Source organism: Melanotaenia boesemani, chromosome 17 (genome assembly GCF_017639745.1).
Source record: "Melanotaenia boesemani isolate fMelBoe1 chromosome 17, fMelBoe1.pri, whole genome shotgun sequence".
NCBI classification, from domain to species: Eukaryota; Metazoa; Chordata; class Actinopteri; order Atheriniformes; family Melanotaeniidae; genus Melanotaenia; species Melanotaenia boesemani.
In genome coordinates this window covers 29,172,310-29,190,237 of record NC_055698.1, presented here as the reverse complement: position 1 = coordinate 29,190,237, position 17,928 = coordinate 29,172,310, and the positions used below count along the sequence as shown (strand labels likewise).

The following is a 17,928-nucleotide window of genomic DNA, read 5'->3' as shown; positions in this document are numbered from 1 at the left end:
CTGTTACAGAATAAAAAGAATCATTTTAAAGCTTAACTTCCAACTTTCCACAAGATGGCGCTGTTTCTCTGTTGTAAAGGTAAAACGCAGCAAGAGGCCTGAAACAGAAAAAGCTGAACTACGATAAAAAAAAAAAGTTTATTTTTTAATTTACAAAGAAGTTAATTTAGTCACCAATGCAAGTTATGCTGAAATTGATGTGATTAATTAGTTAACAATACTAAATAATTATAATATCTTCTAGAAATACATCGTTCATAGATCTGTACCGACTTAAAACGGCTTTTAAACTTGTCATATACTGTAATTTCTTCTACAAAAAAGAAGAAAGAACCCCAAAATAATCAATATTTTACATTTATGTTAATAACAAAAATCTTTAACAAGTATTTGTGAACGTTACACTTACAAAGAAAGTGTGTTGTTTGTTTTTTCTCAGGCGTAAACAAGATGATAAACTTTAGATTTACCAAATCTGAAAAAAGGCGACGTCTTGTGGTCATTTGCAGTAACTACAACTACTAATGAGACGACTGGAAGAAAAACAGAGTCAAACAGCTCTTTTTAAAAAGATTATATATTACAGAAACAAGAATTTTTAAAAAATTACTTACAGGCATTATAAAATACTTTTTTCTCTTTTTAGCACCATATTTTCTATCTTGAAATTATTTCAACACAATAAGAACAAATAGTTGAGGTCATTCTCTCTGAAGGACAGATTTTTAATTTGTTTACTTAATGTTTTGGCCATGTCTCCCCAGTTTCCTGCTATATAAAAAAAGAAAAAACAAATACAAAACAAACAATTAAACCCAGAATCCTGGAATAAAATAATCCCATAATTTTATTATTCACTGTTCACACCATCTGGGCGTATACTTGGCCCTTCCCTCTCACAACCGTTCTCTCACCCGCTGTTGTCTCAGATAGAAAATTAAAAGAAAAGAAGATTGCATGTTAATATTTAGTGTCTGAGTCTCGATGGCTGCAGGGAGCGACTCGGTAAACTGTACTGCTGCGATGCAAAGCGAAGACCTGAGTCTGAAACAAGCAGATGTCGAGTCAAACAGCAGCAACAAGGAGATGTGACAGAACTGGAGAGTCACCATTTAATCATGACAGTGGAAGCAAAATTTAACAGTACAGTACAGTTGATGAAAACACGATAAAAGGGATATTACAAGAAGACACGGCCACAGATTCTTTGGTTGTACAAAAGCTGTTTTTGGACAGGGTTTGAATAGAAGCATCACACCTCCAGCTGGCTGTGAGTTTAAACATGCAAATCAGTCGCTTCAGTTGAGCTGCAGCAAATAAATACAACTGAAACACACCACATCTGACTGAAATGTTGGTTGATTCTTCTTGTTTTAATCTCAAAGCACCCTGTTTGTTTTAAATAAATACAATAGAATATCACTATCTCTGTACAAATGGAGTGTAATGCACATTTTCCCAGTAAAAAGCTTTGTGAAAATGTAAGGAGTCTAAAGAAAATGGAAGATGTTTGTATAATTAGCACCTTGCCACAGTTTCATTCAGTAAAGCATGCGTTTTATTCACTGCTGCAGGAAAAAAACAAAACAATGGGAGCTTTAAAGTACCCAGAAAGTGACTCCTTAAATACTGCAGTGGTGTGTGGTGTCCACCCAGGAATCCTGACAAATGATTTAAGAATAAACTTGTTTAAAAGGCACCAGAAACATTAAATGCATCAGCATCATGGTCTGCAAGCTTACAGAAACAATGGCTTTAATTTCACTGATCTAGTCATTAATTCATCTTCTCTCCTGCTTCACTGCATGTAACAGCTTGTCCAATACCAACAAAAAATAGAATTTAAAGTTTATTCTGCTCTCAGAGTTTGGGAAAGATTGTCAAGTTTAAAAAGCACCAAGTTTTAATCATCAGTTTGAGCCGGAAGTCACATTTTTAGAGGAAATAAAAAAACTGAGGTGGTTAAGAGAACTTTGCAGAATAAAAAGGCACTACATGGAAGCCCAAGATAAACAGAAGATTAAGCAAGACTCTGTGTTCTCAGTGGAAACTGGTGGCGTTAATTCTTTGGTTCTTTGTGATGTGAGAGGCAATGATGCGAAGGTCACTCTGTAAGCAACATGACTGACAAATCACTGGATGCTCATTTCATAGCTTACACAGACGACCAGATGTCCATCATCTGCAGCTGAACATTCAACCACCAGCTTGGCATTTTTTTAGATTTTATTTGGGTTCATGACAAGAAACTTTGGTGAAAAATGGATAAAAAAGTTGATTCAACTTTTTAAGTGGAAGTCCAAAGAAATGAACGACCAACAAACACCAAAGCTGTGAAGCAAACAGATGATTTAACAGTTCATGTTTCTTGCAGCGTGAATGTGGGATTAAAGAAATGAGGATAATGTCCGAGTGTGACCCTTTTTTTAGAAAGAGAAGGGAGGGGGAGGTAGGGCAGGAAAAATGAGTGGAAATAAAAAGGTGTGTCAGCGGGGAGGAGAGAGGCGTGAGAGGGGGATCGGAGACGGGGCTTCAGGCCTCATGCTGCCAGCTCGCTCTTCAGGCCGACCCGTTTCACTGCTGGTGAAGAAAACACTGTTTCGTTCCGAGGAACATGCTCTCCTTTTTTTTGTCCTCCTTTCTCGTGGTTGTGCTTCCAGTCGATGTTCTCCTCTTCACAAGTTTTCTTTTATTTCTCTCCTCTTTACTTTTTTGACATCCATTAGTTGCTGGGAGAGTGCTGCTTTCGCCAAGCACATAAGTGTGTGTTTGTCTCACAACAGCATCTGTGTATGTGTGTGTGTGTGTGTGGGTATGTGTGTGTTTTATTATCATTTACAAGTTAATTTACAAATTACTGGGCAAGTATGTTGATCATATATAAGTGTGTCTCTAAGTGCATGTGTGTGCATGTGAGTATTTGCATGTGTTGCTCTCTGCATGGTGTGTGTTTTTGTGTGTTTTTAGCCTTGGAAACAGACAGGTCCCACTTCAAAGCCAAACTGCTGGTTTTTCTCCCCAAAGTCTGACACCTTGACATCCAGCAGAGGAAGATGCTCCACCTGTGGTGTGTTGACCTCCAGGACTGTCCTGTCAAAGCCTTTACGGTACTGTAGAGAGACGGAGACACGCATGTCACAGATGTTTCTAAACAGTCACATGGAGATTCAACAGCAGAATAAACGTATGACCATGAACTCACAGAGCAGCCGTCGACCAAGGCTTTGATGTAAGGATTGGTCTCGTAGCTCAGCTCGTCATTGTTGGCACCTCTGAGGTGCAGCGCCCTCTTGTGGTTGTTCTTGGCGGTTCGGTCAGCCCAGGCCACTGAGCGGTGGCAGTGGTAGGTGAGGTTCTGGCGGGCCTGGACGCTCAGGAGACGCAGGAAGCCAAGCTGGACCACACCCACGGGCTCGCCACTGGAGTCCACATAGGAGAACTGGGAGGAGGAGGAGAGAAAGCCACGATGGGGATTTGCATGAAGGTCAGGAAGAAAGATGAATGAAGTCATGAAGAGAAAGTAAATGAGAGAAAAATAAATGGTAATTAAGAAAAGTTCAGACTTTTGTGGTTAAACTGTTCAGTTTATCAACGAGTCTTCATGTCATAGAAGATTACTAACCTTACTTCCTGTGGTAAACTGACTGTACCACGACCCTGGAGTCTCTTTCTCCCAAGAGCTCATCTTTACCTGCCATCAGAACGACCCACAATCAGTATTATAAATCAGACAAGTTTAGTTTGTTTTTACATGAAAAAGTTTGAACTTCTTATAAAAGAACACAAAAAATCTACAAAAACATGAACCACATTTTCTCAAATACGATTTTCACTGCTATTGTTTTACTTTAAATAGTTTTACAGAAGGGAAATGGGGAAACTGTTTCCAGAAAATATGAAATTCAGGGACTAAAAAACTCCACTTTAGTGCTGTACAATCAGAATTTATTTCTATTTAACAGCTTGGACTAAAAACACCTGTTTTCACAGGACTGTGTTGCTGGTTTGGTGGACTGACCGTGTCGACGCCCTTGCTGGGGTACAGGCACGTCTCCCTGCTAGTGAAATTACAGAAGACCTTGAAGGAGTCTCTGGAGCAGCCCTGGTTTGGATCAATCCAGTACTCTCCTGCAGAGGGAAAACACAGGTGGGAAAACACATAAAAACTCTGGTTAAAGCATGTTTAGAACTTTTACAGGCCCATGAAATGTCTTTGCTTCAATTTCCTTATGACGAAAGTATAATTTGATTGTAATCTTTAAAAATGTTTATTCTTTAAGATGGTGGTGAGGGTGAGCACAGGGAAATTAGTTTAATGTATAAAAAAGTGTAAACGGTTTTGTTAAACATCATTCATTGATAATGACATAACCAAAACATGAGAAACGATTAGCAGCAGAAGGCATTCATGTCCTGTACCGTCTTTAAGGTCTGGCTGGCTGAGTTGCAGGTCTTGGCAGGTGCGGGCGGGGCTGTCCTGGGTGCCCAGAGGGAAACGCATGGTCTCGATCTCTTGTCTAAGTGAGTTGAGAGAGCCAAAGATCTCCTCCATGCCCTCGCTGCCTATTGGGATCTGTGTGCCAGCGGTGTCAGAAGCAGGCATGTCAGGGTCAAACTCGGGCAGCAGCTGGCTGGCGTCGATGGAGCGTTTGGACTTGGGGCTCCTCTGGATGGGAAGTGGCTGAATGACGTCGCCAGGTGGACCCTGAGATGCAAGTTTACATTTTAATCTACTGACTCATGATCAACAATGGTGTGAAATGAATGAGCAGGGAATTTAAGTGATAAATCAAAGTATTTACAGGAAGTCCAGGAGGTCCTTGTACACCTTTCTCTCCCTTTGGACCAGCTCCACCCTAAAAACAGCAAGAGGAAAGATTTGAGAATCAAAGTTGATGCATATTCCTTTGAAAACCTGCTCAACTCAAACTGTGTTTGACACAGGTTGAAGTAGTTTACTCACAGTAGCACCTTTAGCTCCTTTAACACCTTGAGCACCCTGGAAAAGAAACAAGACTTTAGTTTCAGGATGTTATTTGAATGGATCAGGAGAGCAAATAAAAAAAGATATTATCTGGGATAAAACAAGAACAGTAACTCACAGGGAGACCAGGAGGACCTGCAGGGCCCAGAGGTCCAGTTCCTCCAGACATTCCCTACAATAAAATACATGAGAATAGTTTTCGTGGATTATTGTGTGATGAACGTGGATAATGGCAGAGCTGCAACTCTTAAAATATGACACAAGTCAGACTTACAGTCTCTCCTTTGGGTCCAGTGGATCCCTGAGGCCCAGGCAGACCTCGGTCTCCCTTCTCTCCCTGCTCTCCTGGGGGTCCAATCAGACCAATAAGACCTGGGTGTCCCTTCTCTCCCTTGGAACCAGGATCTCCACGTAGACCAGGCAAACCAGGAGGTCCCTGCAGGATGAGAAGAAAGGAAGGATCAGATGAAGACGACAGTGAAAAGGTGAAAGAGATGAGGAAGAGGATAAAAAGAAAATAAAAAGAGAGGGAAGCTGATAATTGAATGATGATTGAAGGGCACAGCAGTTAAAATAAAAAGGTACGATTGTCTTACAATAGGTCCAGGTGGTCCTTTCTGTCCAGCAGGTCCTGGAGATCCTTGCTCCCCCTGAAACACAGAGAAACACCTTCAACACGTGGTCTAAAACTCTGCTGCCTGCTACATTAACCACTAAAAGAATAACTTACCACTGATCCTGGGAGTCCCCTGAGACCTTCTGTTCCTGGTTTTCCTGGCTGACCCTGAGGACCAACAGGGCCAGTCTTTCCTGGAGGCCCAACTGCACCTGGATCTCCCTTTGAATGGTGATGACAGTCAATACTAATTAGACAATAAAGGTATTCCTAGATTCATATGTTTTTATTACTCATTGATATTTCCGTATTTTATGTGTAATGTCTTTTGTGTGGTTAGCTTTAGTAATATTTTACATTTTGTAAAGCACTTTGGTCACCTGAGGGTTGCTGGAAAGGGCTATAAAAAATAAATTATTATTATTATTATAGTTGAGATAGAGATTAATTCCTGAAACTAGCTCTAATTTTTTAGAGTTTCCAAGCATAGCACATTCAGGTTGGAGAGGCTGTGTGATAGTGTTGTAACTGAAGTTGATGAAATATTCTGTTTCATGTCTGTTGCAGCTAATCAGAACCACTTATACTGATGGATAGCACTGATATAATTAATTAAATTGTATGGAAGACTTGGAAAAATCCACTGAAAAGCTGAGGACTTACTTTGGTTCCTTTCTCTCCTTGACGTCCCTCTGGTCCTCTTGTTCCAGCAGGACCCTGACAAAACAACATTATCAATGTAAGAAATATAAAATATTAAGTAGTTTCAGGTTTTATAAGACTGTGATCAGACTTAATCTTTAAACTGTTAATCAAACAGACTAATAGTTTAATAAATGAATAACTAAAAGAAAGAAGCAGATTAAATGCATTATGGAAATGTAAGTTCTCAACTTCATCTCTGCTGTTGCCATGGAAATGTCCTCAGTGGACGGTCATGTTGAAACTGAACTTACCCTCTTTCCTGGGGGACCGGGTGGTCCATTCTCACCAGGAGGTCCTGGGGAGCCCTGTCAAAAGAAACAGTCCAATCAGATTGAGGGAACTGAGACAAATTAAAATCTCCATTGTTAGATCTGTTGGCTTACAGACTCTCCTGGTTCACCGTCCTCTCCTCTTTCTCCCTTGGCACCATCTTGACCCTAAAAGCAAAGTGGACCAGGATTAGGGTCTTTTTTTGTTCACTTCGGTAAAAAAAACACTCAAAACAAAGTGTGATGGACAGAAGCTGAACTGAACAGCTGGGAGCTGAAAACCAGAGACAACAGAGCTTTAAAATCTAACAGAAATATTTAGTTTAGTGATAAGCATTAAAAAAAGACACTTACTCTGGGTCCAACCTCACCCGGGGGGCCAGGATCACCAGGGAAACCAACAGGACCCTGAAATCACCATGTTTAAAGTCATTCATTTGTGCGGCGGTGTGTTTACTAGTGTTTTACTGCATGTGGCCTACAGGGTTTCCTTTGGGTCCATCGTCTCCAGGTCTTCCCCGTCCTCCAGTAGGTCCACCAGTTCCAGGTTGTCCAGCCTCTCCCTTCTCTCCACGTTCTCCACGAGGACCCTGTCAACAGTGGCACACAAACGTTTGCTGGTCATCGATGGAATAAATGGTTCAGTGAATTTATGAAGTTATGTATATAAGTGTTTGGGTCGGGGACTCGTGTACTCACTTTCTTTCCAGGCTCTCCAACGATTCCAGGTGGTCCAGCCTCACCGGGCTCTCCCTGTAGAGCAAACAGAGAGAATTAAAATATAGATTAAAATACTTTAATCACCTCTTCTTTCATAAGGAAAAATATAGTTTATGCCGGCATATTCCTCCAGTTTTGCACCTTCTCTCCAATGGGCCCAGGATTACCCAAACCACCAGGAGGACCTTGAGGACCCTGAAAAACACAAACAAAGAAACAAAAACTAATTAGATATAAAAAATATGATAGTAATGAATTAATACTGAATTTTTTTTACATGAAAATGATTATTAGCAACCAATTTAGTTTCTACTTGCAAACATAAAAACTGGTTACACCACATCTACTCTGTTAAATACAGCTTGATGGAGTTTTTCTGTGGGAACTTAATAACAAACATTAAAAAAAAAAAATTTGCAATGCGCTGAAAAGAAAAAAAAACTCACATCAGCTCCATTAGGTCCAGCAGGGCCACGGGGTCCTGGAGGGCCAGGAGGACCCTGAGAATAGGAAGAGACATTATTTTTCATTATTGTTTAGGACTTTATTTCAATAGAAGAAGTCACATCAGCAGTTGTTACAGTAATAATTTATTTTAAGCTCACCAGGGCTCCAACATCTCCCGTCTCTCCCTTCTCACCAGGTGGTCCAGGCAGTCCCTGCAGAACAAAGCAGGAAGTTATAAACGTTTTTTTTCTTTGTGGCTTAAATTAGCAACTTAGCACAATAGTTAAAAAAGAACAAATCAAGGTCAAAATGAGGACAGATCTGAGACAATCTGCCCCTGAAACAACTACTGTGTGTTGTTTTACCTGAAGACCGATGGGTCCTGGGGCCCCAGGGAATCCTCGAGATCCTTCATCACCTTTAGCTCCAAAAGGCCCCTGCTGCCCCCTCGGCCCAAGCTCTCCATCAGCACCCTGCACCACAGAAGAAGAAAAATTAGACCAAAAGTTAAGAATATGTGTTGAGCGTGAGCTCAATCAACATCAAATGCATTAAACTCCAAAATCCTATAAATGGAAATAAGTAAAACCATCGTAGTGTTTCTACTCACAGCAGCGCCAGGTTGACCGACGGGACCCATTGGTCCAGGTGGACCGGGAGGACCCTAACAATAAATAATAAATAAACCATGAGTTACTCAAAATCAGTGCTATGATCAACAGAGAAACCTCATCAGACTATTTTCCTTTAATACATTCTGACCTCTACCATCAGAAATAAACATCATTAAATGACTCACATGCTCTCCTTTTCCTCCCTTGGCGCCCTTCTGACCGTGCTCTCCGACCTCGCCCTGAAACAACACATTGTTTTATTATAAAGTTACACAAGACTTTGGTACATACTATTCTATGTGGATTCATTTAGGTTTAATTTGTCTTTGTTTGATAATTCAATGTCAACTTATGTCTTTAGAACAATAAGTAGAACCTATACATGGTTAATAAATGGGTTGTATTTATTCTATACATTATCCACATATCAGAGTTTATGTGTCAGGACTGTAATTTGTAGTTACTAGCCTTATCTCCATCCTCTCCAGGGACTCCAGGAGATCCAGCAGGGCCAGGCAGACCCACAGGACCCTGCACTCCATCCCGACCTGCTGGGCCAATAGGACCTTTTTCACCCTGAACGGGACAAAGACAAAAAAGTGGAATTCCTCAACCTGGGCAGAGAATGTATATTTGGGATGTTATTTAATGTTATGTCAAACGTGTGTCTGCTGCACGTTAGGTTGAAAACTTCAAGAACACTCACTGGGACTCCTTTCTCTCCAGCTGGTCCAGGCGGCCCCTGAGGGCCTGGTCTGCCAGGAGGTCCAACTGGTCCAGCAGTTCCAGCTAAGCCCCTCTCACCAGGGGAACCCTACACCAGTACATGAAATGCAGTATATATTACAGTGGGTGTTAATATCTAGTTAATACTTAAATGTTAAGTTGGATGAATATCTGATTTGGATTTTATGAAAATGAACTTTGAGGAAGGTTTGAAACGTACAGCAGGTCCAGGAGGTCCAGGTGGTCCTTCACTTCCCTTCAGTCCTCCACCACCCTGGAAGTGAACATCGAGAGGAACAAATCAAATTTCACCTCAGCTAAGACCTTTCTTTTTAAACTAAACATTTTTATATCAAACTGAAAAGCATGTAAAAAGTAAACAAATATATCTCATTTAATTGATCAAACTCCTAAAATCTAACATTGTCAACCAAAATTACATTTTTTAAAATGATATTTTAAATATTTAAAGTTTTTCTACAGAAATAAATCAGTTCACACATTTCAACAGATTAGATGTTATATAACACCTTTCCTTCATTTAATATTCATGGTGCTATAAATATGTATTTATCAGTATTTCAGGCACCTGTAGCTCATACATGCCCAGCACACCCACCCAGCTTTAGTAAAACTGTAAAATGACTCTATTCTACGCAATAGCAAATTATAATACTCACAACATAACTATACGATATACCACGTTTGAAACAAATTATTCTGTTTGATCACATAAAGATTGTGTGTAAATAAATATATTCTTTAAATTTAATTTTATGTATCACTCTTTACAACTTTAGAAGCAGTAACAGATTAACACACATATTAAGCTTGATTATGTTATCAAACTACTAAAGATGTAATATTGATGCTCGGTAGACCACAGCCTGCAGATGACAGGAATGAGACCTCTACGTTTGCAAAGTATGAAAGACTTTCTCTATAAATTATAGAGCTACAGTGAAAATTCTGGTCTCTATCAACATTTTTCTAAAAGTCTGGTGATGTATGCTGTATTTCTCTTGGTCAGACTCACAGGGGTTCCAGGTAGTCCTCTCTCTCCAGGAAAGCCTCTCAATCCAGGGGGCCCATCTTTTCCTGGGCCTCCAGGGGGTCCAGGGTCTCCTTTGGTGCCCTCCTTCCCAGAGGGACCAGAAAGTCCCTGCTCTCCTGGTGGACCTGGGGGTCCGGGATGGCCACGCTCGCCCATAGGGCCGGTCTCTCCTGATGGACCCTGGAAAGATGAATGTGGAGGGCAGAAAGAGGAAGATGTTGGAGGAGGAAGAAGAAATGAAGTGAAAAGGAGCAAAATATGGACAGAGGATGTGAAGAAGAGAAAATAAAATGGATTTAAAAGAAAAATGATGGAGGTTGGTTTGATTAGGAAAAATTTGCACCATGAACTCACCTGAGGTCCAACAACTCCAGGAGGCCCAGGTGGACCCATTTTACCTTGGAAACCCTGTAGAAGAAAAACTCAGTAAATAAATATTATAAAAGTAAATAAAACTTCACTCTGCTGTTCAGGTGTATCATGAAGTTTGTCTCCCAAAAACCAGCTCAAATCTTCATCACAGTCCTGCTCTGAAACTGATTAAAGTGAAAGTGAAACTGGAATAAAACAACAGTTTTAACTGAAAGAGTGTTTCTGTCCATTTAATACTTAGCTGGAAATATAACAGTATAAAGCTTGTGGTATTAGATTCTGGTGGATTTTTAAAGTTATGTTAAGGGTCATTTCTACCGTTTCTATTATAAAAGGACCCAACTGAAAATTAACATAAAACTAGAAATTTAAAACATGAAATGAGAAATATTTTAATAACCATCAAAAGGAAAGTTATAATGTTATAATCCTTTTTTTTATATTTCAGTGGCTTTAAGGTTTATATTAACTGTGTAGTTCTGAAAGATATATAAATGTGGTTGAATGAGATTAAACCAACCACAGCTGATGCCACATGGAGTCCAACATCATGTTTCTTAAGAGTACACAACATTTTCTAACATATATTTAATCATATATGCTTTCTATTGTATAAAATCCTGAACATAATCCTGAATGAAAGCCTCTTTTAACAGAATGGTAAAAACTTGCACATCATTTCTCCTGCTGGAAAACTAACCTACAGCCTAATATGTTCAACCATTATTTAACCAAACAAAACAAACAAATAAAAAAACGTATGACTAAAAAAAACTAAAAAAAAAAAAAAAAATTAATTACATGCACTGCACTGGCACTACATGACAGCACCTGGGTCCAACTGGACTCAAAAGCGGTCTGACTATCACTTAATTATGATGTCCCATCTTGTTTGAATTCATGCTTGTGTTGTTCTTACTCTCAAATGTAAGTCGCTTTGGATAAAAGCGTCTGCTAAATGACTGTAGAATAGAATAGAATAGAATAGAATAGAATAGAATAGAATAGAATAGAACGTACGACTTCTCCTCTCTGTCCAGGATGTCCAGGCAGTCCATCTTTTCCTGGTGGCCCCTGCAATGAGACATTAATCAAATAAAGTAAAATAAAAATAAAGTTAAACAAAGCTCTTCTGAGCAAATAAGAAGGGACATCGACAGAGAGCAGTAAACATATTTGAATAAAAGTCCAGCAGTAAAAACATGAAATTACAGAGTAGCTACAACGAGCCAATAAGAAACTGAATCAAAACATTTTCTTACAGGAGGTCCCTTTGGTCCAGGAAAACCATTGGCTCCTTGAGGTCCGGGCAATCCCTGGTGAGACAACAACATTGACAACATATCAGAGATCCATCTCACCAAACTGGATAAGACCATTACCACAGATTTAAATCTAATGTGCAAACACTCACCCTCTCTCCAGGAGGACCAGGAGGGCCGTCGCTTCCAGATGTTCCCTAACAGGAAATAATACAACACAGTAAATAAAACAAATATTTTTTAATCAGAAAATAATGTTCTTTATTATATTTAGCATTTTGGGATGTGCATCAGTCTTGTTTCTGTCAGGTTACTTTCAGGTACTTATCTACAGATGAAGGTAACATGTTTGCCAAAACAGAAAATGATGAATTTATAATTGTCACTCTATTTGAAACTGTTAAAGAAAAAGAAAACTGACTTTGAAATTCTAGTCCAAAAAAAATTAAATATAAAATGTGACAATAATAACAGCAATGATGTTAGTCAGGACAAAAACAACCATCAGCAACAATTACACTAAAAACTAATAGAACAGCTAAAAGAGGACTAAGAATTATTATGTATTTACTGTGTAAACAAACCTTTGCTCCTGGTTTCCCAGTTGATCCCCTTGGTCCTCTCTGTCCTCTGGGGCCCTGGTGGAGACACAAACAAGCATTATAAATAATAAACCATCTTCAAAGTGACAGAATTCTAATGATTAATTAATGAAATCAAAATAAATCAATGTTTAAAGAATAACTCAACACCCTTTGTAAGTCTAGTCTCTGCTGACCGCCCCAGTTTAACTTCTAACTGCTGCATCCTTCAGTGATGCTGCAAGAGGCTTGAAAATGTCAGCCAGAGAAATTCTGCTTTTACCTGGTGTTCAGTTACTCTATAACCCGGTGGACAGACAACAAAACAGAGTGAAATATAAATGAGTTAATAAATGAGAAGCTGTACCGTTGGTCCTCTTTGTCCCCTTGGCCCTGCTTTTCCAGAAAGACCCTAAATTTAAAAAGAAAAAGTTAGATACATTTAGACTGAGGTGACTGGTCTATGTAGCTTAATCTACATCATCTGTGACTGTGGTTCAAACTCAATGCTTTCATCACTAATACTGACTTTGTCAGTCTAGTAAAGTAAAATCTTTGATACGACTTCTTACCCTTGTTCCCTTCTCTCCGTTCGAACCAGGGAATCCAGGGAATCCAAGAGATCCCTAAAAAACAAATCAAAATCTTTCGTCAGCACTGCTTCTCAGCCTGAAGAGGCCTTGTGACCCTAAATATAAAAAACAAATCAATATGGATGTGTAAAAGAGTCGCTGTGAATGAAAGATGCTGCACATGAGTTCCTCTTACCTTCAGTCCTTGTCTTCCAGGATATCCAGGAAGTCCAGGTACACCAAGTTTACCCTGGAAAAACACAGAGACGACGTTGGAAATTACTACTGTAATAAATAATCTGTTGCACAACAGAACCAGTAACTAAGTTACTGGTGACTGGAGTCAAATCTGGAGTAGTGACAACCAGCAAGTCTTGTGCTGTATTAACCTATAAATCTGTTGCTGTCACATTAATGTATTTTGTTATAAAATAAAAGAAAAATAACTACTTTAGCACATGGCAGCAGCTACAGAAAACAGTGTGATAATAAATTAAATGTTTAGGCTTCGTGCAAATGCAATAGAAGCATAAATAGAAAATAAAAATACTGTGATGTGCACATATGACCACAAGAGGGCACCACAGTTAAAATTTCTTAGCTAATTTATTACCAATTTTACTGGATCTGGAAATATCTGGTAATATTTGTATTTTATAGCAAACATCTGTTATCCAGTTTCAACAGAATTTATATTCAAATTAAAAACAAAGTATTCATCTGAAAAAGAAAGAGATTGTCATGTTATCTTGTGGTTGAATAAAAACCATACCTTCTCTCCAACAAGTCCAAGTGGTCCAAGTTCACCAGGAGGTCCAACACGACCCTTTGGCCCCTCCGGACCGTCCTCTCCTCTGGGCCCTGGTACTCCAACCTCACCCTGCCAGCACGATGCAGAACAGCCATCAGAAAAATTGCAATAATGTAAATGTAAATTTAAAAAAAAGGCAGCAAACATGAAACTATCTCAGGTTCATTAGTAAGAACAGAACACAGTTACTCTGTTCTTTTATCTTACCCTCTCTCCTTTAGCACCAAAATCTCCTTTAATTCCAGGGAAGCCATCTTCTCCCTATAAACAAAGACACAGATGTGTTTCTTTCTTTTAACAGGTTGCGAACACGCCATCATCATACGTAATGATGTAAGACATTAAACTGTAATAATTTACTTGCCTTCTCCCCTTTGTGGCCCTTCAGTCCACGGATTCCTTGTGCTCCCTGCAATCAAACAGCATGAATCATCACACTGACATGTAGCACGAGGGATGAAACAGACTTTGGTTTAGTTCACTTGGTGGCTAGAAGCCAAAAATTAATAAAAAAAAACAACAACCAGACATTTTGCTGATTTCTATGAATATGTTGATGAATTATCACTAAATTAAGTGCACTGACCTTGATGCCACGAGGGCCAGGATAGCCGATAGCTCCCTGAGGACCGTTGGGACCCTGAACATGGCCGAAGAAAGAAGAAGGATTAGTTTACAGTACAATACAAACCTGTAAGTAGAGTTATTTGCTCTATTGATCCATTCTCCATTTACTATAATGATTTTTTATGAATATCCTATGATTTAACACACATCTTTTTATGAACAAAAATAATTTGGTGAAAAGTTTGCTTGTTAGAAAAGTTGTTGTGTGATGGTTTATAGAGAACACCCACCTGGTTTCCTTTGGTGCCAGAAGGCCCCTCCTTTCCTGGATGGCCCTGAAAAGGTAAGATAAAGAGCTCAATCATAAGAAGGATTATGTAGTATTGATAGTAAACTTAATTAAGTTGTAAATAGACAAAATAATTTAAAAAGTTAGACGTACAGGAGGGCCATCAGCTCCAGGCATTCCTGGCAAACCTGGTTTTCCGGTGGGACCCTGGAGAGGAAAGCAAAGTGGTCACGAGTTTAATAATTTACTGAATGAAAAATACGTCTTACATCTATAATCCATCCACATGAAATAAGGAAATAAAATCTAAGTAGAATCTAGACCTCATTTAGACTTAAACAGATCACAAATCGGACTGTATTAATTTAGCTTCTTCTGAGGCTGAACTTTAGATTGTGTAGGTTTTATCCAAATCAAGAGGGTTGTAACATCATGAGGTTTCCCATCTGAGCTGAAAAGTTGAATTTTTAAGTTTCTAGTAGAAACACCCCCCAACGTCAGATTTCATAGAACATGGGAGAAACTTTCCAACTCTGACATAAAAAAACATGGCTACCTTGAGGACAAAAGTGGTGAAAACTGAACTAATATACAGCGTTTTAGCACTTGTGTCTATTTTGTGAAACCAGTCACACATACAGGGAAGTCAAAATTCTATTTATAGGTATATTTACATGCTGTTTGATAGACTTCTAGTTTCACTACAGCATCTTTAATTTCCCCAAAACACTCCTATGGCCCTCAGCTTCTTTTCTCTTTCCGTGGATACGCTGCCACCCACCAGCAGATGACAGCGCCCCGTCTCCCCTACCCAACACCATGGCCGTCTCTCATACTGGAAAAATTCAGTTGTTCATGTTTGAACCAGAAGAGGAAACTGGATTGTACAAGGTCCCACGCAAGTAGGAGTATTAAAATGGTATTATACTATCTATTGTTTTCATTAATATAAGAAATACAGCGAGCTACAGGCCAACAGCTGCGGCTCTTTGCATGATTTTATCATGACTACATTTCAGTTATCAGCTATTAAACAAATAGTAAAATTATATGTTTCATATGTTCTTCAGAGATAAAATTTCTGGAACTTTAGTTTCTCATTGTGACAGAGAAGAGGTGTAATTCCACTAAAATACTTGCTATCATCTGCTTCATCTTTATCTTCCATTGTTCCAGAGTGATAAATTACTGAACTTTACAGGTGCTGATTGGTTTTTATTTGACCTGTGAACAGAAACAGGCTAGTCATTTGCAGTTTCTATGTTGAGTTCAGATAATGACTTAATGAAACACATGAAACCTGATGGTCTATGTGGAGTTTATCACCCAGTGTGAGATGCTAGCTGCAGCTCAGTATACCTTTTTCAAAGCTGACATTTTAACGTGTAACAGCATGAAAACACAGACGAAATGAAGAATAATAACAGCCAAGTTCTGTTTTTGTGCCACAGTAGACCTCAACAATAACCAGCAAGCACAGCAGCAGGACAGCAAACCTGTCTATTAACAGCCTGGTAAAAGAGTGGTATCATGCTTGTAAAGTAAAATAGAGAGACAGACAACTAGAGAGAAATTATTAAGTGGATCTATGAGATTCCAGCTTACATAAATGACATTTAATTAAGTATAATCTTGTAAATAAGAGAAACTGAAACTGTATCAGCTAATTTATCTACTGAATAAAAATATCTGTATACTTGAGGAATTAAACTTACAGCTAAACAATTCCATCCAAATGCGGCCCCTATTTACATCTTTTCATTATTAATAAAGAGGATAATATAAGTAAAATCCATATTATTTATTTATTTTTTTAAAAGGGGGGGGGGGGGGGGGTGTCTCATATTGCTTGAATAACAGGATTCTCAGGAAACACAAACCTCTTGTATCACACTGTAATTTTAAAGGAGAGTAATTTATTTACTTTATTCTTGCTTGAGGTTATTGTCATATGATTGTATCTCTATTTATTAGTGAGATTAGGGAAAACACCACCAAACATGCCTTCATGACACTTTTTGAGCACAAAGGAAAAATTATTTGGATTGGGTCCAGATCTAGAGGACTTTATACAAAGCTGTGAGAAAAAGCATTGCTCTTGGTATAGATTGTCCCTTATAAAGTCGTCCTCCAGTATCTCCAATATTTTTATATTTCTATGATAAAAAATAATTGTGATCTCTTACTTTTTCTCCTGGGGGTCCAATGGCTCCCTGAGGTCCTGACATTCCCTGCAAAAACAGAAAACATGTGATCTCTGCTCAGTTTATACATAATAGATGTGTACTTGATTATTGATTTTAAGGTGTTTCTTAATGCAAACATGGACGATTCTGCATAGATGGAGAAACAAAACACTGTAAACTATTTGGAATTAAAGTATACAGTCATTATTTGATTATTTTCAAGCTCAACAGACCACTGAAGTTGTAGAGTTATATCAGTACATTATATTTAACTACTGTGAAAGATGAAGTAGTGGTTACATTACAGGGTATCAACATTATGCTTATGCTCATCAGCAAGAGATTAAAAAATGTTTTTGAAAACACACATGATGATACTTCAGATTTTATTCACTTACAAGAAGGTTAAAACTAAATAAAATGCATTTTATATAATATACCTTGGAAAAATATAAATTAAAAACATGGCAGACCACATTTTCATAGCTTCACCAAACATCTGCAACTTCAAGGAACACAGCAGCTTAACTAGTCAGTCAAGACTTGACAAGGAGCTGAAAACGGTGCTCTTAAACTCTTAAGCTCAGAAAGGGAAAGAATAATCAAATCTGAAGTGGCTTTAGGATTAAAAGACCTATTCTTTTGAAAAGAGTATTGTCTTTAATCAGCTGTAACGTGTACAGTAAAGAGGTGGGTTGCTGAGATGTAGGTACTTAGAAAAAAAAAAAAACTAAAAAAAAATCCCCAAACATTTTAATGGAAAAAAAGATTTTTCTGACATTTATAAGCTCTAAATAAACTTGAGTTCAGACTGCTCGGTCTGCTTGTTTCTGCTAATTAAATGTGGCTTTATGGATCTCTGTAGTAATTTGCAGAAGCAAGAAATTGAAATAAATTGAATGTTTACAAGTGAATCACAATCAAATCAAACTGTGAAACCAGCAAATATTCACACCTTTAGTAAAAGCTTCGCTGTTTAGCACATTGACACTGAGTCTAATTTCACAGGTGGGTGAAAATGTCTCACCTGAGTTCCTGGTGTTCCTTGCTGACCAGGAGGTCCCGGCTCTCCTTGAGGACCCTAAGAGATATGAAGAAAAATATGTTAAGTAGGGACAAATGTAAAGAATGAAAGCAAGTAAAGTAAATACAA

General features: G+C 38.6%; 1 protein-coding gene across 4 annotated transcripts in view; it reads right to left on the bottom strand.

The window, feature by feature from the left end:
- Positions 1 to 341: 341 nt before the first annotated feature.
- Positions 342 to 17,928, bottom strand: part of col11a2 (collagen, type XI, alpha 2) — a 47,030-nt gene continuing 29,443 nt past the window's right edge. For all 4 annotated transcript variants that reach the window (XM_042011680.1, XM_042011682.1, XM_042011681.1 and 1 more), the window contains 43 exons: positions 17,803 to 17,856; positions 16,776 to 16,820; positions 14,743 to 14,796; positions 14,591 to 14,635; positions 14,320 to 14,373; positions 14,098 to 14,142; positions 13,941 to 13,994; positions 13,695 to 13,802; positions 13,119 to 13,172; positions 12,923 to 12,976; positions 12,718 to 12,762; positions 12,354 to 12,407; positions 11,922 to 11,966; positions 11,770 to 11,823; positions 11,528 to 11,581; positions 10,490 to 10,543; positions 10,118 to 10,315; positions 9,302 to 9,355; positions 9,062 to 9,169; positions 8,824 to 8,931; positions 8,541 to 8,594; positions 8,352 to 8,405; positions 8,107 to 8,214; positions 7,900 to 7,953; positions 7,741 to 7,794; positions 7,436 to 7,489; positions 7,274 to 7,327; positions 7,057 to 7,164; positions 6,929 to 6,982; positions 6,689 to 6,742; positions 6,557 to 6,610; positions 6,264 to 6,317; positions 5,715 to 5,822; positions 5,581 to 5,634; positions 5,259 to 5,420; positions 5,103 to 5,156; positions 4,964 to 4,999; positions 4,803 to 4,856; positions 4,420 to 4,705; positions 4,019 to 4,128; positions 3,623 to 3,691; positions 3,203 to 3,439; positions 342 to 3,110 (listed from right to left, as the gene is read on the bottom strand). In XM_042011680.1, coding sequence (XP_041867614.1) covers positions 2,964 to 3,110; positions 3,203 to 3,439; positions 3,623 to 3,691; positions 4,019 to 4,128; positions 4,420 to 4,705; positions 4,803 to 4,856; positions 4,964 to 4,999; positions 5,103 to 5,156; positions 5,259 to 5,420; positions 5,581 to 5,634; positions 5,715 to 5,822; positions 6,264 to 6,317; positions 6,557 to 6,610; positions 6,689 to 6,742; positions 6,929 to 6,982; positions 7,057 to 7,164; positions 7,274 to 7,327; positions 7,436 to 7,489; positions 7,741 to 7,794; positions 7,900 to 7,953; positions 8,107 to 8,214; positions 8,352 to 8,405; positions 8,541 to 8,594; positions 8,824 to 8,931; positions 9,062 to 9,169; positions 9,302 to 9,355; positions 10,118 to 10,315; positions 10,490 to 10,543; positions 11,528 to 11,581; positions 11,770 to 11,823; positions 11,922 to 11,966; positions 12,354 to 12,407; positions 12,718 to 12,762; positions 12,923 to 12,976; positions 13,119 to 13,172; positions 13,695 to 13,802; positions 13,941 to 13,994; positions 14,098 to 14,142; positions 14,320 to 14,373; positions 14,591 to 14,635; positions 14,743 to 14,796; positions 16,776 to 16,820; positions 17,803 to 17,856 — 3,414 coding nt within the window. In that variant the 3' untranslated portion in view covers positions 342 to 2,963. The remainder of the gene's footprint in view (positions 3,111 to 3,202; positions 3,440 to 3,622; positions 3,692 to 4,018; positions 4,129 to 4,419; positions 4,706 to 4,802; positions 4,857 to 4,963; positions 5,000 to 5,102; positions 5,157 to 5,258; positions 5,421 to 5,580; positions 5,635 to 5,714; positions 5,823 to 6,263; positions 6,318 to 6,556; positions 6,611 to 6,688; positions 6,743 to 6,928; positions 6,983 to 7,056; positions 7,165 to 7,273; positions 7,328 to 7,435; positions 7,490 to 7,740; positions 7,795 to 7,899; positions 7,954 to 8,106; positions 8,215 to 8,351; positions 8,406 to 8,540; positions 8,595 to 8,823; positions 8,932 to 9,061; positions 9,170 to 9,301; positions 9,356 to 10,117; positions 10,316 to 10,489; positions 10,544 to 11,527; positions 11,582 to 11,769; positions 11,824 to 11,921; positions 11,967 to 12,353; positions 12,408 to 12,717; positions 12,763 to 12,922; positions 12,977 to 13,118; positions 13,173 to 13,694; positions 13,803 to 13,940; positions 13,995 to 14,097; positions 14,143 to 14,319; positions 14,374 to 14,590; positions 14,636 to 14,742; positions 14,797 to 16,775; positions 16,821 to 17,802; positions 17,857 to 17,928) is intronic.